Genomic DNA, 24,378 nt, shown 5'->3' with positions numbered 1-24,378 from the left:
TAGGTAAGTCCATACTATCCCTTAACATTATTCATCTTTAATCTCACCAACAAATTATACACACAGTTGTGAAGATTTAGATTGCTTCACTTCTGGTTTTAATTAAATTGGCCAGAAGCAACACACCAGTGTTGATAGATTAAAGCAGGGATTGGTGCTAGGACCCCAGTTATTCACAATATATATTAATGATGTAGATGAGGGAATTACATGTAATATCTCCAAATTTGCAGATGACACAAAGCTGGGTGGGAGGGTGAGCTGTGAGGAGGATGCAGAGATGCTTCAGTGTGATTTGGACAAGCTGAGTGTGTGGGCAAATGCATAAGTATAACATAGATAAAAATGAGGTTATCCATTTTGGTAGCAAAAACAGGAAGGCAGATTATCTGAATGGCTATAAATTGAGAGAGGGGAATGTGCAACAAGACCTGGGTGTCCCTGTACACCAGTTGCTGAAGGTAAGCATGCAGATGCAGCAGGCGGTAAAGAAGGCAAATGGTATGTTGGCCTTCAAAGCCAGAGGATTCAAGTACAGGAACAGGGATGTCTTGCTGCAATTGTACAGGGCTTTGGTGAGACCACACCTGGAATAGAGTGCGCAGTTTTGGTCTCCTTATCTGAGGAAGGGTGTACTTGTTATAGAGAAAGTGCAGCGAAAGTTTACCCGACTGATTCCTGGGGTGGCGGGACTGACATATAAGGAGAGATTGAGTAGATTAGGATTATATTCGCTGGAGTTCAGAAGAATGAGGGGGGAATCTCATAGAAACCTATAAAATTAACACAGGACTAGACAGGGTAGATGCAGGAAGGACGTTCTCGATGGTGGGGGAGTCCAGAACCAGGGTCACAGTCTGAGGATAACGGATAGACCATTTAGGACTGAGATGAGGAGAAATTTCTTCACCCAGAGAGTGGTGAGCCTGTGGAATTCATTACCACAGAAAGTAGTTGAGAACAAAATATTATATGTTTTCAAGAAGGAGTTAGATATAGCTCTTGGGGTGAAAGGGATCAAAGGGTATGGGGAGAAAGCGGAAGCAGGCTATTGAGTTGGATGATCAGCCATGACCATAATGAATGGCAGAGCAGGCTCGAAGGGCAGAATGGCCTACTCCTGCTCCTAGTTTCTATGTTTCTATTAAAAACTAAGCAAGCCAGAAGCTATTTTATTGTCTTTCAGAACTGCAGTTCCTTAGCTTGCAATGCACTTGACCAACAAAGGATGAGTCATTCTAGGTTTGGAATAAGATTCTGACAGCCCAAGTTGTCCTTGAGCAAAAGGCAACAGCAAAGACAACGGATGGTGGTGTTGGCTATGGAGCACAGGCTGCTTAGGAACTGAAAACATGGTACAATAGTTAAGAGTACATATAATGAAGTCAATATTATTTTCAACACTGACAACAGTTTGACGATGGGCAAGAATAAAAGAATCTTCCTGTGAATGTTGTCAAATTAAAGTTGTGGGGATGAGTAGCAAAAGAAACCCGTAACAGTCTGTTGCCATTAGAAACAGAGTTATTAAAATAAGGGGTCTGAAATGAAGTGACAGTGTATGAACAGGGTATGGACAGTGTACCATTGCTATAGTGAAGCTGTTTTGGCAGGTAGGAGAAAAAGGGAAGGCGCAACAGAGGAGACCTCGCAAGCGATGAACATGAAATGAATGGTGTAGTAATTAGACAAATCAAGACTCAGGTTTAAAAGCCTGCAGATTGTAAGAAAAGGCAAAACTGATGGAGGTGAATAGTTTCACTCTCTGTTCAACAGATATCGAACAAATTTTAATAGTAGACCTACAAGAGACCATTAAAACTGTTTCCTTCAATATAGGTAATGATACAATGCACAGAACAGCTTTCACAGTCGTATAATTTTGACGAATACATGGATGATTGGAGGAACTAATTTAAATAGAGGGCTGACATGGCTGACGAGGGCAGCAAAGCTTCATTAGTTTGCAGATGCCATCTGGATCCAATTAAAATTACTCCGCTCAACACTTACAAATGTAATATTGAAGTTATATTCAGTGAAAACTACAAGTGACATGATTTCAGAAAGGCCCAAGTATATAATTTTATTAAAGACTTTTGTCAATCTGTCTGGAAATCACACAACAATCTCAATATATATTCTATTTCAGTGCTACTATGAGACCAAAACTTTATTTTCGAAAATAACAGAGGTAGAAAGAGTAAACAACCAGCTATAATTTGATCTCCAGACCCATAACATCTGTTCTGGTATCATTTAACATTGTACCACCCTTTCCAACACAGAACGTGGGTTTGAAACAATGCAAACTCATAAAATGTGGCCTACTTCTTTAGGAAAACTGAAGAGGTGAATGGTTCCCAAGCTGGATCAAAAACTGAATCTGAAAATACCATTAGAATTACAAAATTTGCTTTATAATTCTTAGCTTGGTGTTCCAATGCATAAAATACCATTTGTTTTTTTAATCAATACATTATATAAATTGTTAAAACATTATTCCCCAAAGTTAGCCATCCATTACATAATTTATAAACGCGCTTGGCTTTCCAATATTCGCCCTGTATCTGTTCTTTCAATCTCAAAAGAGTTTCACCGTAAAAGCTGCAAGAGCACCACAGTTACACATTTAGTCATAAAAATGAGTAAACTGACTACATCTATCAACAGTTTGTACAGCTGCAGCTGAATGTCAGCTCTGAAAGAATTTTGCCTTTCCATCATTAACTTTGCTGTGCAACCAAATTCAAATATTTAAATGATAGTGAATTCAGTCATGTAATTGGCTTAATAACTGTCACCATCAATCGGAGATTCAAACAGGCGAAGCTTCTTTTGTTCATTTCTCAGGGCAGTTCAAATGGTGCCCCATTAAGATTCAAAATGCTCCGGCAATTTTGAGCTTTATAAATTCTATTTGACTGGGTACATAAATTTAAATGAAACATTCAGGTGAACAGGTTATCAAAATCCTACTATTGGTCACATTATTATAGGATTCAGCAGCTTTTGTACCAATATCAATGCAATATCTTCTATGTAGAAAGTTCTATTATTTGGAAAATTCATCTTTAACAGTTAATTGAGCAATTTGCGATCTAAATATACCACATCATGTCTCAAAAGTATTTATTTATTTTAAGGAGGCTCTTTTATCATGATATAATTTGAATGACTCAGGGAATTTTTATTACAGCTGAAATAGAACCTAAGCTTGAAAATATTACACCTGCTTCACCAAGCAAAAGCAAAACTGAATCAAGTAGTAGCACACTACAGTCAGGACAGTATTATTAAAGCTTTTTGACCAATGCCAACATTCCCAAAAAAGGTGTTTACTGTAAATTGGCTATTTTTGAGTGCAGATTAGATCCAGAGTTAAACAATGGAAATGCAACGATTTCAGCAGAAATGTTCAGTATAAGCAGAAAATTAATGCAGCTCTCATCAGGGGGTTCATCATTTTAAGGATTTGTATCTTCTATTTTATATCCTCTTAAGTTCCCTGATGTGCCTCTCATCAGCTGCCACCATCTGACCACCCCCCAACAACCGCCTCCCCCACCCCACTGCCCCTGTAGCTAAGAAGCAGGGCTGGCAAACTGTTCCCAGGTCCCTTTTTCAGGTCTGCTGGAACCTGCAAGAGGGAAATTTTTCCTCTCATTTCTCTTCCCTTCTTCAGAGGAGCACTATTAACTCTCAGCAGCTCAACAAACATCAAGAATTTTATGTTCAACATTCTATAGCGTCATAACTGGAACAATGCTATATGTCAGCATGTCATCCTTTAACTGGGAAAAGTGCAAATATCTACCAAGATTGGGAAAAGCATCTGGTGTTTTACTGGAACACAGTGAAACTTCAAGTGCCTTACATGTTTGGAGAGTGAGATGAATGATTGCAAAATGTATCAGCAAAATATCACTTACTTGCTGGATAACATCAGGATACAACATTGGCAGCCTTTCTGCTATGAGTGCTAGCCCACCCATGCCAGCAAACACCTGGAGTGGAGACTGGATAGGGTTAGTTTCCAGCAAAGACTCATCCAGTGCATTATCTATGCAGTCATCACTTGGTTGCAACACTTCATCTTCAGGACAGCTGGTCAAGCCATCCCCAAGCTCTGCATGAAACAGTGGATATAAATTAGCCTCCCTAAACATAAAAAATATAAAGCAATGTTGTCACAGCAAGGAACTGTATTGAATCGATCCATTAAGAGCCAGATAAGGGAACATTTACAAACTTCCACTGCAAAGGTTATAGAAGTCATAGAACCGAGCAACTATTATAGAAATACATTTAAAATACAATTAGGTGTCTGAAAACTTGATCAAAATTCTGAGGCTATTTTGCAATATTCCCAATGACGTTATAACTACATTGTAGGCTGAAGTTTGAATGGAAAGCTGTGTTTTAAATTTCGTTTTTATTATCCAGACAGTTCCGCAGTATGAATCAGACTCCATTCATTAAAAGATGCTAAGTTTAAACAAGCAATTTAAAACTCGAGGTCAATTCAAGGAAATCTATGTTTCAACTATTTTGAGATTTTAAGTTATAAAGTGACTTTTTGCATATTTATTTGGGCTTCAATCAGCTAAACCTATTTCATATTTACATTGGATTACATAGGATATACGGCACAAAAACAGGCCATTCAGCCTAAATATTCCATGCCAGCACTTATGTTCCACTCAAGCTTTCTGCTATCTTTCTTCAGCTATCATAACCCTCTATTCCCTTCTCTTTCATATATTTGTCTAGCTTCCCCTTAAATGCATCTATACTCTTCACTTGGTACCACATCCACAAACATTCACTCCCTCCACCACTGACACAGAGTAGCAGTAGTGTGTGCCATCTACAAGATGTACTGTAGGAATTCACCAAGGTTTCTTCAACAGCACCTTCCAAACTCATGACCACTATCATCTAGATGGACATGGGCAGCAGATAGATGGGAACACCACCCGCTGGAAGTTCCCCTCCAAGTCACTCACCATCCTGACTTGGAAATATATCGCCGTTCCTTCACTGTCGCTGGGTCAAAATCCTGGAACTCCTTTCCTAACAGCACTGTGGGTGTATCTACAACACATGGACTGCAGCGGTTCAAGAAGGCAGTTCATCACCACCTTCTCAAGGGCCATTAGGGATGGACAATAAATGCTGGCCCAGCCAGTGAAGCCCACATCCCGTGAATGAATAAAAAGAAACTCAATGACTCCCTGTGATAGTGAGTTCCACATTCACACCACTCTTTAGGTAAAGAAGGTCCTTCCGAATTCCCTATTCAATTTCTTAGTTATTGTCTGCACCCACCAAATCAAATCCCTTCATGATTTTAAAGGCCTCCATTAGGTCATCCCTCAGCCTTCTTCCCCCACCCGTCCAAGATAAAAGAGAAACAGCCTGTCAATCCTTTCTCGATATGTATACCCACATATTTCTGCTTTCATCCTTGTGAATCTTCTCTGCTCTGTTCTCCTTTGTCGGGCAAGCCATTAATATTGTGCATCACATGTATAATTTTAATTTAATTCTGCCAAATATTTGCTCAAACCATCAAGACTGATTCATCACATCAAAAAATTGATCAAAAAAAAACACATGTTACAAGGAAAATGCACAAAGATCTTTTCACATCACAGACTTGCATTTACATTGCACTTCAAAAAGATGCGAGAAAATCAGCCGCCAAGCAAGAAGGAGAGAAAATAGGAGGGGGTAATCACAAATTGTCAGTAGGGCAGATTCATTGTAATAAGGTTTTCCAAAAAAGTGGCAGCAGAATTGGAGAAGTTTAGGGAGGGAATTCCATAAGCAGGACAAGCAGGCTGAAAACTCTTCCACCAAAGATAGGGGTCATGGAACAGGGAATTGCATGAAAAGCTGGAGGAATCATAGGAACTGTTTTTGGGATAGGGAGGTAGAAGATATAATTGCTGGAGAAAATTGTCTTTGTTATCTAATTAGCAGAAAATGTAGGGGAGACACACTAGAAACAGGAGAGGACTTCACTTTGTGGACTGTGTTTCTTCATTATATCCTGAACATGGTCAGGAATGAGGATATCATTATTTCATTGACAAACCCACCTGTCAGATTCCAGGCATTGCCAACTCTGAAATTACAGCTAGGTTGTTTGCACAACTTCTCTAATAAGCAATATGTAATCCTGACAGATAACCACTGCACACTATTTCTTACCTCCCCCAAGCCCTTATGTAAAGCATTGCCAGTATACCAGATAGGATTCTATTACTCATTACGGTGCATAAGCTATATCTTGAAAGTAATACAACCTCCAAAATTTGGACTCCATAACTGGTAAGAATAAACACCTTTGCTGTGAGAATTTGTATTCTGGCTCCAACTTGGTTGTCTACCCATATTCTATAATAGAATTCAAGTCAGCCAGCCACCTTGGAATGTTCTAAGTTGGTTTTCATCTGAGTGGGTTTGGGTGAGATGCACTGGTCTACTTTGTCCTAGGTCTAATTAACCTGAGAACTTTCCAGGTTGAAAGAGGGTTTCCTGTTTTCTATGATATAGGAAACAGAGAATGTATAAATACTGCTAATTTTGTGAATGATGCACTTTCTAAGTCTACAACTGATTGTGCACACGGTGTGCAAAAGGTACCCACGAAATGCACCATTTATGTACACCGCATAACCAATGCAATGTCCTTGCATAACTGGCTTGTGAATTTCATGAAAGAAAAAAAAAATAGTCCATGTACAATATAAGTGGTTTCTGCTCAAGCACTCCACTTTGCTACTTGAGAAAGATTGTGGGATGTGGAATGGGAGAGCAGGGGGAGTGAAAGAGGAGGAACAGAACTAAATGCTGTGGCACAGCAAATTAATGCCCCACCTTGATTTATTTCATCTTGGAGATAACAATATAAGAGCATAAGAAATCGGAGCAGGAGTAGGCCATTCAACCCTTCAAGTCTGCTCCACCATTCAATGAGATCATGACTGATTCACTTCAACATCATTTTCCTGCACAATCCCTGTAACTTGATGTTCTTAATAAGTTAAAACCTATTGATCTCAGTCTTGGGCAAACTCAATGACTGAGCCTCCACAGCCATCCAGGGCCGACAGTTCCAAAGATTTGCCACCCTCAGTGAAGAAATTCCTCCTTATCTCAGTCCTAAATTGCCTGCCCCTTATTCTGAGACAGTGTCCCTTGGTTCCAGAACCCCACACCAGCCAGGGGAAACATCCTTCCTGCATCTACCTATTCAAGCCTTGTAAGAATTTTGTATGTTTGAATGAGATCACCTCTCATTCTTCTGAACTCCAGGGAATAAAGGCCCAGTCTATTTAATCGTTCCTCACAGGACCAGGACAATCCCTCCATCCCAGTAATTAATTTAGTGAACCTCTGTTGCACTCCCATCTATGGCAAGTACATCTTTCCTTAGGTAAGGAGACAAAAACTGCCAGACACAATACTCTAGGTGAGGTCTCACCAAAGCTTTATATAATTGCATAAGACATCTTTACTCCTATATTCAAATCCTCTTGTGATAAAGGCCAAGGTAGAAAGGATTTTGGAAACACAATAGAGAGGATGCAAAGATCCACGAGCCATATTTGAAACAGCTGTGCCATCAGTACAATCAGGTATGTAACTAAACTGTTAGAGAAAGTCATGCAAGTTGTAGAGAAAGTCATGCAAGTTGTTGGTGGGGTGGGGGGGGTGATAGTGAATGAGAAAACGGAAGTGAGAAAAATAAGTGAGAAAGAAAGCAAAAAAAAAAATCTGAATTCGTAGAGCTAACCAATTGCGCCTGGCTATGCCTTACAGATAAAATGGTATATTATGTACAGAAAGGAACTAAATTTAAGCCATGTCTATAAAATGCACAAAGCCTCTTTTTCCAGCTGCAGAAAATAGCTGTCAGTACATAGGGATGTTGGGAAGTTAATTGCATCTTTACAGAGGCTGAGGACAGCATTGGGAAGGGGAATGTGAGAGGAGGACAGGGATTCCAAGTCCCAGTCTCAACTGTGTGGAATGGAGAATACTGTTTTGCTCAATGCAACACAAATGTGGTATAGGCTATTTGCCAACCAGAATTAGTTGTTCGTTTTGATTTTTTTCCAGCAGTAGTACCAAAGTGATTAAATCTTTCCACAAATGTCTGAGACCTCAAATTTCTTAAACTGTGAAATTACATTAAACAGCCATACATCAGTTGCCCAAGCTGCATGTACAAATGAAACTAATATCTCTGTACAGATGGTTCATGTGCAAAATGACTGGTTAATATTTTCTTAATGAGCAAGAAAGAATTTAAGCCAGGCCTACTCTATTTCCATGGTTTTACTGATCTAAACTAAATTGAAAATCTGTGCAATGCATGTCGAAGAGGAGGTAGATTATATGCCAATGCCATATTATAAATTCAAAGGAAACCGATGCGCCCGCGATGACCATGCTGATGCTAGATCAGAGAGTGCTACCTACTCTAACCTAATTTCCCTTACCCCTTCTCCATGTCCTCTCATATTCTACCTTTTCTTAAATTGTTATAATGCTGCCTCAATAATCACTTATGAAACTTGAAGTCTAATTCTCAGTGATAATTTTAGCTTTATGCCCCCAATGTATGGATTTGACAACCACTTGAAATGTTTCACAAATCTTTCATAATTTGAAAACCTCTACTAGATTCTCTTTTAAACTTCTCTATTGGAATGTAAAAGTCTCACTGATTTGAGTATTTCAAGTTATCATTCACAATATTTGCTCTTTTGTACTCATACTTATTTACTATTTCCATGAATACTATCTGTGGAACGTTAACCAATCTTGAGCTTACCTTTCAAGGTGGAGGTGGCGATAGATTATAGAACATAAGAATGAGGAGGTGGCGGCCATTTGGCCCCTCGAGTCTGCTCCACCATTCGATAAGATCATGGCTGATCTCACTGTGGCTCCAGCTTCCTGTCTGTTTCCCATAACCTTTGTCGATCAAAAATCTGTCTAAGCCAGCCTTGAATATATTCAATGACACAGCCTCCACTGCTCTCTGGAGAACAGGATTCCACAGAATAATGACACTCAGAAAAAAAATTCTCCTAATTTCAGTCTTAAATGCAGAATCCCTAATTTTTAAACATAGTTTGAGACTCCTCCACAAGGGGAAACATCCTTTCACCATCCACCTGTCAAATCCCCTCAGAATCTCACATCACCTCTCATTCTTCCAAACTCGTGGGTATAGGCCCAACATGCTCAACCTTTCCTCAGCAACCTTTCATCCAGAAACCTCTACCCTTATTGGTTTTTGGAGTACAAGAATTAAAAGCTTAGCCCAATGGATACTCTCTTTGCAGCCTCAATAAACTCCACCTGCTGCACTTCACTGGCTCATGTTTCTCAAGAAGGTCTCTGCTAAATTCTGCTGGAGTGACAGTAAAGCAAAAAATCTTCCTAGGTTCTCTTATACATGCCTTTAATGAGACATAAGTCCCTCGCCAAATCAATCACTAGCCAGCATTAGGGCTAACACTGACTGAGTTACTAGTGTGAGCAGCAAACAAAGGGAGGAGGAGGCTTAATTGCTGTGCAAAGACTCTGTATGAATATACATGTGTGTGATCAATGAAAAACATACCTTTATCTGTGCGAAGACGTTTAAATGAGTCAGTTTTTGACAATCCTTGGTCGCAAATTACTTTAGAGCCAAGCTTGACAGTCAAGTCTATTGACCGGTAGCCTTGGGGGAGTTTGCGGTCATACAAGAGAGTTAACAGCTGAGCTAGTGTCACCTCTGCTGGCAGTGGTTGACCTAGGGGATAACATCAGGAGGTTATTTTGAGATATCTAAACAATTAATAAATTATGATTAACATCTAAGAGGTCATAATGTCTTTTTATTAAGTCAACACCATAGAATTCATACATCAGAAGATCACACATCCATTAGCTTGTGCCAAATTAATATAAAATACGATAAAAGCAAAAAAACTGCGAATGCTGGAAATCCAAAACAAAAACAAAATACCTGGAAAAACTCAGCAGGTCTGGCAGCATTTGTGGAGAGGAGCACAGTTAACGTTTTGAGTCCAAATGACCCTTCAACAGAACTAACTAAAAATAGAAAAGAGGTTGGTTTGGTGGGGCGTGGGGGGGGGAGAAGCGCTGGATAGAGGGCCAGTGATAGGTGGAGAAAACCAAAAGATGTCACAGACAAAAGGACAAAGAGGTGTTGAAGGTGGTGATATTATCTAAAGGAATGTGCTAATTAAGGGTAGAAAGCAGGACGAGCAAGGTACAGATAGCCCTAGTGGGGTGGGGTGAAGGGATCGAAATAGGCTAAAAGTTAGAGACTCCACCCTGGTCTCATGCCCACATGTCCATCCTTGGCTTGCTGCATTGTTCCAGTGAAGCTCAACGCAAACTGGAGGAACAGCACCTCATCTTCCGACTAAGCACTTTACAGCCTTCCGGACTTAACATTGAGTTCAACAATTTTAGATCATGAACTCTCTCCTCCATCCCCACCCCCTTTCAGATTTTCCCCCTCTTTTTTTTTCCCAATAATTTATATAGATTTTTCTTTTCCCACCTATTTCCATTATTTTTAAATGTATTTCCATCCATTGTTTTATCTCTACCTTTTAGCCTTTTTCGATTCCTTCACCCCACCCCACCCCCACTAGGACTATCTGTACCTTGCTCATCCTGCTTTCTACCCTTAATTAGCACATTCCTTTAGATAATATCACCACCTTCAACACCTCTTTGTCCTTTTGTCTGTGACATCTTTTGGTTATCTCCACCTATCACTGGCCCTCTATCCAGCTCTTCTTGTCCCACCCCCCCCCCCCTTTAAACCAACTTATATTTCACTTCTTTTCTATTTTTACTTAGTTGAAGAGTCAGTCAGACGCGAAACGTTAACTGTGTTCCTCTCCACAGATGCTGCCAGACCTGCCGAGTTTTTCCAGGTTTTTTTGTTTTTGTTAATATACAATACGCTTCCTGATCTATCAGCACGGAATAAGGATAAATAAATAGACACCTGAATAAGCAGACAAACTATCAGTTTACCATCTTATTTCAGTGATAAAATTTCAGAAAATGCAGCTCTAAAGTGATAATCTGAGCTAACACCTCAGTGTATGTGCTCAAATCCTGGTGAGTGGTTGAAACTCAATGTTTTGAAGCAAGGTCAACCTAAATGGGTGCAGCAGTTATGCTACTGGATAATTCAGGGGCCTGGACAACAACCCAGAAAACAGACTCAAATCCTACAATAGTAAGTTGAGACTTTCTTAACAGTTTTTAAAAGTATCTAGGAAATAAAAAACTGATTTTGATAAAAATGACCATGCAGCTGTCAGATAGTGAAAAAACAAAACTGGTTCACTGATGCCCGTCAGGAAAGGAAATCTGCCATCCTCACATGGTCTGGCCTATTTGTGACTCCTCCCACATCAATGACTCTTAATTGCCTTTTGAAGTAGCATATTTCAGTTCCACAGATTACCAAGAATCAAACTAGACCATCAACTGGTTGCAACATCAACACAGAAGCAAGACAACAATGAAGGCACACAGTTGGACCTGTAAAGTCAGCGTAACATCTGGTGCCAAAGCTGCAAAAGCTGTCCCATAGGCTAGCAACGGCCTAACATAGCTATAATACTGTGAATATGCCTAACAACCAATGTCCTAAGCAACGCCCCCCACCCCACCCCCCCGCCCCAACCAATACCATCACCAACCCTGGGTGCCAGTTCCACTGGTATGAGGAGGGGGAAATGTTTTTATTTGCCCCAATTGGCAAATGATGAAAGATGGGCAAATTTACCTTCATCACCTGTAATCAACTTGCGATAAAAGGTTTTGAGAGTGGAGGTTGTAAGTTACTACACAGTATATAATCCTCTCATAACATTCGCTCACCTGGTAAAAGTTTGTGGTACAGATGAAACACAGGGACACTAATCGTTTTGTTAGCAGATTCTGTAGATGAGGATGCAGTTGCCAACTTGTCAGTCATCACTCTTCCTCTTCTTGATGGCGGCCTTGGGGGTGTAGATGAAACAGCTCTCTTTGACTGGGACTTCAAACCTGATAAAGCACGACACAGTGTAAGCCCAGTGACAAACACTCAAAAGAAATGTCCTTCACTTAGTTTTAAAGCACAAGAAGGAACTCCTGTGTCTGATGAGAGGATGGTATTAGTGAGGCTTGGTTCAAATCTACTGAAAACTTTCAAAATTATTGAGACGGAGAGTTAATATTTATGAGCACACAAAAAAGTAGTCAATCAGAAGCAGCATAACGCTTGCCTAAATGTCTTCCATGCAGGGCTTTTAAAAATTACTGCAATGCCCAAATTAAGATCTGATCTGTTTAGACAGAGCCCTTTAGCAGAGCCACTGAAGGATACCTCATTCCCAGTATAGTCAAAGCACAACCTACCAGAAAGGAGACACATGTTAGTGGCATCTATGGAAATGAGAAATTGGAGATGTTATGCTTCCCAATTTAAAATGAAGGAATACTTTTAGCGAAAAAATGTTGGACTTTTGTTCTCTAAGCTCAGCAACAGAAATTTATTATGGTATTCACACAAGTAATGAGAAGTCAATTTTTAGCCAAGCTTCCATGTGTCATCATGTTGTTAATGGAATACATTCAGGTGAGCAGGGTTACTGCTGGAAACTTAATTCAGGATCCAGCTTTTATTAATCTTACTAACACGCTATGTTGCATATAAGAAAAATCCTTGGTGAATTTAAGTATGTAAATGAACAGTATGGCTTGCACTGACTTTGAACACCATAAAAACAGTGTGTGTGAAACACATTCAGGAAGTCTCAACCCAGATCTCAATGGGCATGATAATACAGCACAAAATTATCCATTTGGTATAAATTATTGTTTTTCAATCAGAAGCTACCAGAATACTGTTGTAGAAAAAGGGAGAAAAACATTGGGACAGGGATCTTGCACTGATGCAGAAAGGTTTAGCGGTGGTAGAGGGCAGGGAACTTTGTTCCACACCTGAATGTTGACACTGCATGCCTGACATAGAGTGATCTACTACCCAGCATCCATATTCCTTCTCTTGCTGAGATCAATTCTATTTTGAAAAAAATACAGCTGTGAGGAGTTCATATGAAGTCAAATAATCTGACCATGAGACCATTAAAGTGATCCATGCCTCATCAGGCAACAGTGGTTATCAAGCAAGGTGACCAATAACACCAACAGTCTCCATGTTGGACTTTTGGAACTGTGAGGAGAATAGTGACAATCTTCAAAAGGACATAGATAGGCCAGTGGAATGGGCAGGCAAGTAGCAGTTGAAATTTAATGCAGATAATTGTGCAGTGATTCATTTTGGTAGGAAGAACTGGAAAGGTGCAATATTAAATCAAGGGTACAATTCTAAAGGGGGCACAGGAGCAAAGGGACTTGGGGATATATGTGCACAAATCACTGAAGTTGGCAAGGCAGGTTGAGAAAGTGGTTAATAAGGCATAGGAGTTCCTGGACTTTATAAGTGGGGGCAGAGAGTACAAAACCAAGGAAGTTATGATAAACCTCCATAAATCACTGGTTGGGCCGCAACTGGAGTATTGTGTGCAGTTCTGGACACCACACGTTAGGAAGGATGTGAAGGCATTAGAGAGGGTTCCAGTTATGCAGCAAGTGGGTAGGATCTGGAGTGCACTACCTGAGAGTGTGGTGGAAGCAGTTTCAGTAGAGGCTTTCAAAAGAAAATTGGACAATTATCTTATAAGTGAAAAAAAATATGCAGGGCTATGGGAAAAAAAGTGGGGGAATGGGACTAGGTGAGTTGCTCTTGCAGACAGCCAGCAGAAAGACAATGGGCCAACTGGCCGCCTCTGTGCTCTAAGCATTTGGATTCTGTAATTGAAACTCAAATGTCTGAAGGTATAACAAGTTCAGACCATATAAGAATCCAGAAAAGATTAAGTACAGGGTAACTGCATTAATCACCTTGACTATTTTATTCTTAAATTTCTCTCCTCTTTCCTACTCATGTCAAAACTGGGATCCACAAATCTTAGTATATGTCAGAAACACCAAAACTGTAAATCAGTCCACATTAATATAATGCAGATAATCTATGTTTTAACAGCATCATTCACCACATTTTTCAAGAGCACTGCAATATTTCTGACTTCATTGTAGTTGGGCAGTTTAAAATAACCTATCAGAACAAGTTAGAGAAATGATCTGTATTTATTCTGCTACAATACAATTATTTTGCAATGCATCCGTAATTAACTTGAATATTCTGTATTCTGAAGTCAACCAAAAAGCCTTTGAATCTTTTTCTGTTTGATTGAGTGAAGAGGCCACCATTAGCTGGAGGGGATTTAGATTACGAAACAATGATGCAGCATATACAGAACTGGGTGGGCACAGATATGTTGCAAATATTAATTACCAGAGGCAACAACAACACTGTAGTTGTCTTGGAAACCATTGTCACTCTTCAACTTGTCTTTCTCTTCTTGGTTCCTTTTCTCCTTTTCTTCTTTTTGCTCACTGATTAATTTAGCAGTGATACTTGGTGTATCTAATATGCAAAAATACATAGGGCGAAAATACATTCACGTCAAAGGGCAATGCTCTAACCATAACTTTAAAATAATCCTCCATTCTATTTCCAGAATCATCTTCCCTAATGACCAAATATACATGAGTGACTGTACCATGTCTAATATTAGTATACAAGCACACCCTTTCAATAGCATCTTACATTATTAACCATCCTTCATTTTGGTTGAGGCACAAGACTGATGCATCATTATAGTAACTTTCCATGTACTAGGTTAGTACAGCTACTCGCATATTTTGAAGGAAACAGCAAAGAACCATTTGTTTATTCAAGGTCTTGTAGGAAGGGTAATTTATTTGAGAAATGCTGGCTAACAAACTGTAAACAATATTTGCTGAGTCTGTCAGCTACAGTAACTATTACTAAAATCTGTAGCATTACTACTATAGAGACTGACTTCGACAGCTGAATTAATATACCTGTAATTGTATTTTCGATTAAATGTCAATTAGAGATGGATTCTTTTATAATTCTCTGCCACAATTTTAGGAGACTTTGAACAACATTGAAAATGTTAATTTTAACACTTCAAGTTTAAAATGAGAAATGCTAACGGTTCAATCGATAAATAAACTGGCCAAGTCTGTGATTGTAAAAGTTTTCAAATAGTATTGTAGTATAAACAATTGCTTTGGACTTGAATATAAGGAGTGCAATTAAGAAGTTTACAAATAGAAAAACTGGCTATGTGGTTGATATTGAAGAAGAACATTGTAGACTTCAGGAAGATATCAAGGGACTAGTCAGATGAGTGAGACAGTGGCAAATGGAGCTCAATCCTGAGGAGTGTGAGGAAGGCTAACAAGGCAAGGGAATAAACAATAAATGGAAGGATACTGAGAAGTCGAGATGAACGGAAGGATCGTGGAGTGCATGTCCACAGATCCCTGAAGGCGGTTGGGCAGGTAAATAGGGTGATCAAGAAGGCATACAGGATACTTATATTTTAAGAGCTGGGAGGCTATGCTTGGAACCACATAAAACATTGGTTAGATGTGTGCAGTTCTGGTCAGCGAACTATGTGAAAGATTTGATTGCAATAGAAAGGCCTCCTTCCAGGCTATAAATTTCTGAGATTCTATAGTTAGATCAGGGTTGGCCACTTTTTTTTATATATAAAAAAAGAAAAGCATCTAAATCCAGTTTGCAGTAAAGTACCAAATGAAAATTAACTTAATTACACTCGAGCTATGGTCATATGCCACTGACCCACTATCGTGTTAAATGTCAGTTGAATTTCACATCTCTATTTGAATATCAGTTTTCTCCTTACCTTTTAAGTATGCAATCCACCACAAGTCGATCTTCATATAATTGGAATAATTCTAAATTTTGCACAGTGTATGAAGTATATCAAAACTTGAAACTTCCTGAACAAATCATCCCACTATAATCTTGTCCTCCACTTTAATTCTAGAAAAAGGTTTACATAAATCCTAAACTCTCGATCAACATTAAGACCTTAAGTGCCACAGATAATTATGCACGAATCCATATCACGGTATGTCAATGATTTTGCAGCACATGTACAGAAAATTACTTAAAATTTTGACTGAAAAGGTTTCCAATAAATTTTACTTTTCAAAAGGGCAGATTCAATTCATCAAGTACTGTCTAAGGGCATCACAGTTTTTACATGAACACCATCAAATCTCTGCAGACAAGATGAAATGTTGAAAAATTTACTAGATTAGGTTTCAACACATACAAGTTTTAAAAATCCTACCTGATACACGGTCCAAAACTTCAGCCAATGTGGTTGAAATCGGCAAATGGAGGGTGCGATATTTATGTCCGGCTCCATACATTGGGTGCTGGATTACATGGCTGGTAGCATTAATTCTGCCTTTATAGAGCTGAAAGAAAAAAATTGTGATAGATGGATAAATAACTGTGACACACAATTGAATTAACTAAGGGCACAGGTAGCACAGGACAAAAAAAAATTGTGCTAAAAATATAAATACATCAAAGTTGTAACTTGAAAATTAGTTCATATCAGTTCTTATCCTCCATGCGAGCAAATCGTTCCAATCACATTTACATCATGTTCCTCTTTTTTTTTTAAAAAAAATCGCTTTCCTCATTCATCTATCCAATCTGATCTAGAATATTGACAGTTAGATCCATATGCCTCTTCAACCACTTTCTCAATTTGCCCTGTCACCTACGAGCTGTACACATATAACACCACCGCGGCAATGCTACCCACCCCCACCGGTTGATTGTTCCTGCATCCATCCAACCACCCGCCACTCACTCCAAATTTAGAATTGTATCCCTTGGTTTATATTGTCTCTCCTTTTTCTTCGGACATCAGATTTCTCTGCTGTAAACTTCATCTGTCATGCCCTTTCCACCAACCTTTTGAAGTCTATCATTATCCTGCACACAGTTCAACAATATTTCCAAGTTTTTGTCATCTGCAAATTTAAAATTGTGCCCTATATGCCCAAAACTAGGTCATTGATAACAAGAAAAACAGTGGTCCAAGTACTGACCCCTGGGGAACACCACCGAATACCTGCCTCCAGTCCAAAAAACAACCGTTACACCATGTTTCCTGTCATTCAGCCAACTTCATATCCATGCCACCAGTGACCCTTTTATTTCATGGGCCTCAACTTTCCTGAAAAGCCTATTATGTGACACTTTATCTAATGCCTTTGAAGTCCATGTACATCACATTTGCCCTCATCAGCGCTCTCTGTTACCTTATCAAAGAACTCAGTCTACTTAGGCTGACTTGAATTGCTTTTAACAAATCCATATTGGCTTTCCTTAATTCATTCACTCTTGCCCTCCCAAGTGACTGTTAATTTTGTCCTGGATTGTGATTTCTGTAAGTTTCCCCATCACCAAGGTGAAACTGATTAGCTTGTAGTTGCTGGGTTTACCCTACAAACATTTTTGAACAAAGGTGTATAATTCACAATTTTCCAGTTCTCTGGAACCACCTCTTCATTTAAGAAGGATTGGAAGATTATGGCTAGTGCATCCACAATTTATATATTTACTTCCCTCAGCATCCTCAGATGCATCCCATCTAGTCCTGTTGGCTTATCAACCTTAAGTACAGCTAATCTTTCTAATTCCTCCTGTTTAGACCACAAACTACTTTAATAACCTCAGATCAGCCATGATCTTATTGAAATTGACTTACTCCTGCTCTAATTTCTTGTGATCTTATTTCTTCGTTGGGACCTTGGCAGCATCATCTTCCTTAAAATTCCTTCCTATAAATTTGATTCAGTTACCTCAACCTCTGATCGCTAACCCAGGAAGTGAATTTCACATCCTCACAACTGGGTATGAACAAGTTTCTCTTGTTCTCGGTTTTAAATCTCGCATTTAACTTCATGCCTATAGGCCCTCATTCCAGATCCCTCAACTACCAAAGACAGACTGCTTCTTTCTACTGTCCCATCATTTCATAATTTTAAGCACTTTGATTATACCACCCTGTTTAAAAGTTCCAACTATATGAACACTTATTTCCTATCTTTGTGTGCAGGTTACAGGGCTATAAATTGAAGGTTCTTTTAGTTTGTAACTTAGAACTGCAGGATGAATAATAATTACTTTGCAATTTTTGTTAACTTCTTGTTTAGAGCTGTGATAATGCATTTCCAACAAATATGTCTGTATTGACTGGGAGCTGCTGAATCAAGGAGAAATTAGAGCAAAATAGACCACATGGTCCCTCGAGCCTAACCCACCATGCATCACCATGGTTGATGATCTGCCTTAACTCCACTTTCCCACCTATCCCCATATCCCTTGATTCCTTGAGACCCCAAAAATCTATCTCAGTCTTGAACATACTCAGCAATGGGGCATCCAGAACCCTCAGGCATAGAGAATTCCAAAGGTCCGCAACCCATCCCCTCCCCTCTGCAAGAAGCTGTTTCTCATCTCAAGTCCTAAAAGATTACCCCTTCATCTCAAGACTGTGCCCCAGCATTCTTGATTTCCCAATCAGGGGAAACAACCTCTCAATGTTTAACCTGTAAAGCCCCTTATAAATCTTGTATGTTGCAATGAGAACATCTCTCATTCTTCTGAACTCTAAAGAGAATGGGCCCAAATTACTCAACCTCTCATCAGACAACCTTTTCATCCCAGAACCAATCTATTAAACCTTTGCTGAGCCACCTGCAAGGGAAGTGCATCCTTCTTTATGCATGGAAACTAATGCAATGCATAGTACTCCGGATGTGGTCTCACCAAAGCCCTAAACAATTGTAACAAGGCTTTTTTCTTGTACTCCGGTCCCCTTGCCAATAAGGGCTAACATGCCATTTACTTCATTAATTGCTTGCTGTGCCTGCATAGTAACGTTGTGTCCTTCGTATGAAAAAACCCAGGACCCTCTAAGCGTTAATATTTTTAAAAGTTTTATGCCTTTCAAAATCAGAATATCATGGCTGACATGAAACTAAAGGTGGATTTTAGAAACTGTTAGAAAATCAAATGCTCAAATAGAAAACAACTTTTCTAATTTGTTCATGAAATGTGGGCATTGCTGGCAATGCCAACATTTAATGCCTTTCCCTAATTGCCTGCGACAATGTGGTGGCGAGCCATCTCTTGAACTCTGCAGCACGTGTGATGTAGGTATTTGTATTATCACTTTTTCATAACAGTTCGATACAATTGAGTAGCTTGCTAGGCCATTTCAGAGGGCATTTAAGAGTCAACCACATCTGCCATGAGCCCAGAGTTACATATAGGCCAGACTGGCAGATTTCCCTCCCTAAAGTACGATAATGAACCAGGTGGCTTTTTAAGACAAGCTAGTAAATTCGTGGTCACTGTTATTGATCCTAGCTTATTATTCCAGATTTATTTAATTAGCTGAATTTAAATTCTCCAGCTGCCAGGGTGAGATTTGAACTCACTTCTCCAAATTGAAATGGAGGTGACCCCTATTTATATCGCAGCCATATCGAAAGTATTAAATCATCTTTCATGAATTCAAAACTTTTCCATTACATGTCAATTTTTACTTCTACTGTAAAACAAGAAATTGGCACCCATATCCCTATTAGTTGCATCTTTATACACAGATATATTGGTAATGAAGGCAAAAGTGTCAATGCTGGAGCTCTAATACACTCAACACATCACATTCCTACTACCATAAATTACTCTTATTTTCAATTTTTTTTAATACCTGCTGGCTTTGTGTTGCTAATGCTAGCAAACTTAATATAATTTCACCCAGCAGGGATCATTCGAAGGCTAGGCATAAAACTGATGTGAATAGGTAGTAGTAGTGATAATAAATAATAATATTATAACAACAACAAAACAAATGTTTGAAGGCCTAAAGCCTAAAAACAACTGAAGCAGTTTAATCATGTCTTTGGCATGATCAATCATAACATTTAAATGGGAATTAAAACATCAAGATATTAAAGGGCACAGAGAAAGAATAGAGGTGGGAAAGGACGGCAGTCCAGACGGGGAACTAGCATTAACAAAATTACAATGACAGTCACCTCCTGTGCTTAAATTATGATTCTTAAAAAGGGGTACAATTGTATTTGCCCATACTTTACCACATACATTTAAAATTTAGAGTTTATTTTGCATTAGGAATTTTGAATTATATAAATAAACTCAATTAAGCAGAAATAACAAAGTAAGAATATGTTATTAACTGAATAATTAGATCATCTGAATTAAATAATTTCGAAATGAAGATCAATAGTTGATACCAGAGCTTCATAGCATTTCACAACAAATCAAATGTGACTCCGTGCAAGCAAAGCAAAAATCTTATGGCAACTCCAGCTTACATTCACTTGTAACACTGAATGCAAAGTCTAAGGAAGCCATCTAGTGGATGCATCACTACATTGTAAACCAAGAAATAGACTCAGGCTTATTCACCTACAATGTGGATTGCTGGTTTAGTTTGACTGAGGACAACAAATTCTATTTTTATTACACACAATTCTTGAAAGCTTTATTAATATTTTAAGAATCATGCTATGCAATTAAATTCATTTTTCATTAGAATCAGTAAGCCACGGGTCTATAATATCTAAAAGAACTGTTTTTCAAATAATTAAGGAGGCTAGTTTATAGCCACATTCCATTTCTTGGATTCAAAGATTTTTTACTGAACTTTTATTATTCATTTAAGGGATGTGGGCGTCACTGATGAGGTCAGCATTTATTTCCCATCCCTAATTGCCCTTGAGGTGGTGGTGATGAGCTGCCTTCTTGAACCGCTGCAGTCCCTGTGGTGTAGGAACACCCACAGTGCTTTATGAAGTCTACAAGCATAGCAGTTTCTAGATAATTAAATATATTCTATTCACATTTCTCTCTTACAAACAAGCTACCCTGGATTTCTTAATAGCTTTGCTTCTGTACATAAAGCATGCAGTTTTAGATGAAACCACAGAGCCAATAAAGCAGCTAGAAAACCAATACCAAAATTAAATGGAGGTGTCACAGCAGACTATGGGCTCTTTTTAAACCGTACTTCTGAATATCGGAAAGCAAATTACAAGAGGTTGGATCAATTTGAAGTGATAAAAGAAATCCAAAAAAATTCCCTCCATTTGAATCCATCTTCAAACCAGCACACAACCCTGTGAAGAACTGAATACTTATACCAGTATTCAAAAATCTCATTCACAACTTTTAAATTGAGCAACAAAAGAACACTGAAGCTACAGTACATGTTATACACTTAGGTTCATGACCTGTTTTAAATTGTGACTTATGCATCATACTAAAGTGGAGAGGACATCTTTCTCGAGACAATAATGTGAAAATGATGAGGCACTTTCATGAATTGTAGTACACAACTGGGATTGCTAGTCATTGGCAAATCAAAGTGCTCCTGCCACCTTCACTCAATATTCTAAACATTATTTTCATTTCATTCAGTGTAATATGTATACCTGAATACATTTCCCGAAAGAAACCATGCATTACTTTTGCCCCCTTGCTCCAAGGTGGACTCAGAAAATCTTTAGCTCTGTTGGCAATGTCAATCAGTACTTACAGGGCAAGGAGAATGAAGAAATACAGTCACTTTCTCATCTTCAAGCATTAGCTGCAAGAAAAGCCTCCTGATAAAGCCAGAAATGTTTCCAGATGTTGGTACATTGGGTCGCTGAGGTGTTGATTGGAATAATTCACACAGAACCTGAAAACATTTAAATTTTAAAATAAAATTCTATTGTTATTTATTGCTTAATCGGAATCTGACAATGTTTCATACAGTGTTTAAAACTATCTCAGCAAAATAATAAATCCCAGCTATTGCAAACTTTTTTTTACTAAGCTGCCCAAAATAACCAAATCAAATAAAAAAAAGTTATTAGAAATTTCGTGGTTTTCATGAAATACACCATAGAAATTTGAACCATACAGGGTGAGTAGAGTTCATCAAACTAAATGAATAATATCAGACAGCCGAAATTACCATTGCAGCTACTTAAATTGCTTAGTGAATGTATCTAGAAAGTAGCTGAGTCAGACAAATCAGGATGATCCAAATTTCAACTCCTTGTCTGTGTTGAAAGAAATTGATTTCAGTTGGGAAGGAGTGGAAGTCCAACAAACGGCCTCAGTAGCCCTGGACTAAAGAGGGGTGAAATAAGCCAGGATTTCATAACTCATTGCTATTCAATGACACTTGCTAGAAGTATGTGTGTGTATATGTTTGGTTGTCAGGTGAGGTTGGAAATTTGAAAGCAGACATTTGGGGAACTACTGAAAGATTTCTGGCACATGTAGAACCAGCAAGTGATCATGAGGACAAAAGTGGAGGGTAATAACTGATTGGGAGTAAAGTCATCTCGGCAAAGCTTCCTCAGTATCTTAGCAAGTAAGTGCACCATATAGTTGGGTATTTCACTTAGACAGGAAAGTTTGAAGACTTCAGCTGCCCTGTAATTTTTCACATGCTCTCCTGAAGGTGCTGTCCAGTAACCTTCAATGAAAAATACATGCACGGGCACCAAGTAAATCGAGGCTGGAGCTTATACAAAACCATCCTATTGAATAAAGCACTAACATTACATGGAATTATGATTAAGGTAGCAGAGATACCAGAACGCATCACCAGCATGAGTCAGCAGTCCCAAAAGTCACCGAAGCTCCTTAGACAGCACCTTCTAAATGCACAACTGTTACCATCTAGAAGGACAATGACAACAGATACATGGGAACACCACCACCTGCAAGTTCCCCTCCAAGCCACTCACCATCCTGACTTGGAAATATATCGCCATTCCTTCACTGTCCCTGGGTCAAAATCCTGGAACTCCTTCCCTAACAGCACTGTGAGTGTACCTACACCACAGGGCCTGCAGCGATTCAAGAAGGCAGCTCACCACCACCTTCTCAAGGGCAGTTAGAGCTGGGAGACAAATGCTGGCCTAGCCAGTGACGCCTACATCCCATACATGAATTAAAAAAATTCAAAAATAGGAAAGATAGGAGATACACAAAAAATCTTTCTTCCTCCTTCCCAAGAGAAAAAAATAACTGAACACAGCTTAACAAATGTAATTCTGATTATTTTTCTGAATATTTTTTCAACAAACTGGATAAAAATATTTGTTGCAAATACACTTAAATGGGTTCGGAAACTAACTTTTTAAGTCATATTCAGTCCATGTGGTCAGCTATCCACTAGATAAAGGCACCCAAAATCAGAAATGCTAAAATATTGCCATTACCTGAGCCATTAATTTTTGATTGTTTGGATGACAAGAAATGCACTGCAAGAAGAATGCCACTGTGGAATTTTCGATTGCCGTTCTCTGTTGAGTGGTCAGTCCTACTCCTGCAGGTGAAGAGGCAGAAGGAAGATATCTTGATCCAATATGTTGGGATCCATTATGATGGTGGTGTCCAGAGCTGCTGCTACTGGAATGACATAGCAAGAACAAGAGAGCAGTCCACAAGGGGTTTACTTCAGGCCCCCCTAACCAGTCCTTCATGGTATGGCTGCTGCCTACTTCAGTTAAAAACCGCAGAACAGGAGCCACCAGATCTGCTGTGAGGGGAACCTTACTGATCGCACGCTGTTGGGAATGATGCCGCTTGTTTCTGTCTGTGGCAGCTTCTGCATAAGGTACTGCGCAATCCAAACTGGAAATATGATTGAAGCAGAACCTAATTAAGCTCTTCACAAGCATTGAAGGTAGGCTTGACTCCAGGAGCTGTTTAATAGCTTCTGGAGATTGGGTTACAGCTGCTAGAGTGACAAGGTGTGATTCATTTAGTGCAATGGGTGCTTGTGCATTTTTGGAGTCATCAGTTAAACCAGAATCCAAGTCTTCTTTCTTGCTATCATCTGTCATTGAAAGTCTGTGCTGCATTTGTAGGGAAGGCAGAGTGATGCCCATCCAACCCATTAGCAAAGAAAAGTAGCTTGGATGAATGTGACACATAGAACATAGCAAACTGTCTACAGCTTTCTTCAGAACCATGTTGCAAGGAAGTGACATGGACCAGTTGTACAGCAATCTAAAAAAAACAAATTACAATTATCTCATAGTACAAGTTTGAAATCACACTGGTGAAATGTGGTTGCAACAGAGAAACTTAAGGTTCAAATTTGCAATCAGAGCTACTGTATTTAAAGGCACATTAGCTCATGTATACTGTAACAATATACAGAAAATGCAAAAGCAGAAATATAGCTATACATATAACAGTAAGATAGTGCTCAAGAAACTGGGTCTTCTCAGTACAAC

At 39.0% G+C, this 24,378-nt stretch overlaps 1 protein-coding gene across 6 annotated transcripts in view; it reads right to left on the bottom strand.

The window, feature by feature from the left end:
- Window positions 1-24,378, bottom strand: part of birc6 (baculoviral IAP repeat containing 6) — a 242,480-nt gene that overhangs the window by 81,719 nt on the left and 136,383 nt on the right. For all 6 annotated transcript variants that reach the window (XM_041180834.1, XM_041180857.1, XM_041180849.1 and 3 more), the window contains 7 exons: window positions 23,356-24,148; window positions 21,672-21,815; window positions 16,371-16,500; window positions 14,471-14,602; window positions 11,947-12,114; window positions 9,650-9,823; window positions 3,933-4,129 (listed from right to left, as the gene is read on the bottom strand). In XM_041180834.1, the coding sequence (XP_041036768.1) occupies window positions 3,933-4,129; window positions 9,650-9,823; window positions 11,947-12,114; window positions 14,471-14,602; window positions 16,371-16,500; window positions 21,672-21,815; window positions 23,356-24,148 (1,738 nt within the window). The remainder of the gene's footprint in view (window positions 1-3,932; window positions 4,130-9,649; window positions 9,824-11,946; window positions 12,115-14,470; window positions 14,603-16,370; window positions 16,501-21,671; window positions 21,816-23,355; window positions 24,149-24,378) is intronic.

The sequence above is a fragment of the Carcharodon carcharias genome, chromosome 2 (genome assembly GCF_017639515.1).
Source record: "Carcharodon carcharias isolate sCarCar2 chromosome 2, sCarCar2.pri, whole genome shotgun sequence".
In the NCBI taxonomy this organism is placed as follows: Eukaryota; Metazoa; Chordata; class Chondrichthyes; order Lamniformes; family Lamnidae; genus Carcharodon; species Carcharodon carcharias.
The sequence above is the reverse complement of the archived record's forward strand: the minus strand, read 5'-3'. Positions and strand labels throughout refer to the sequence as shown.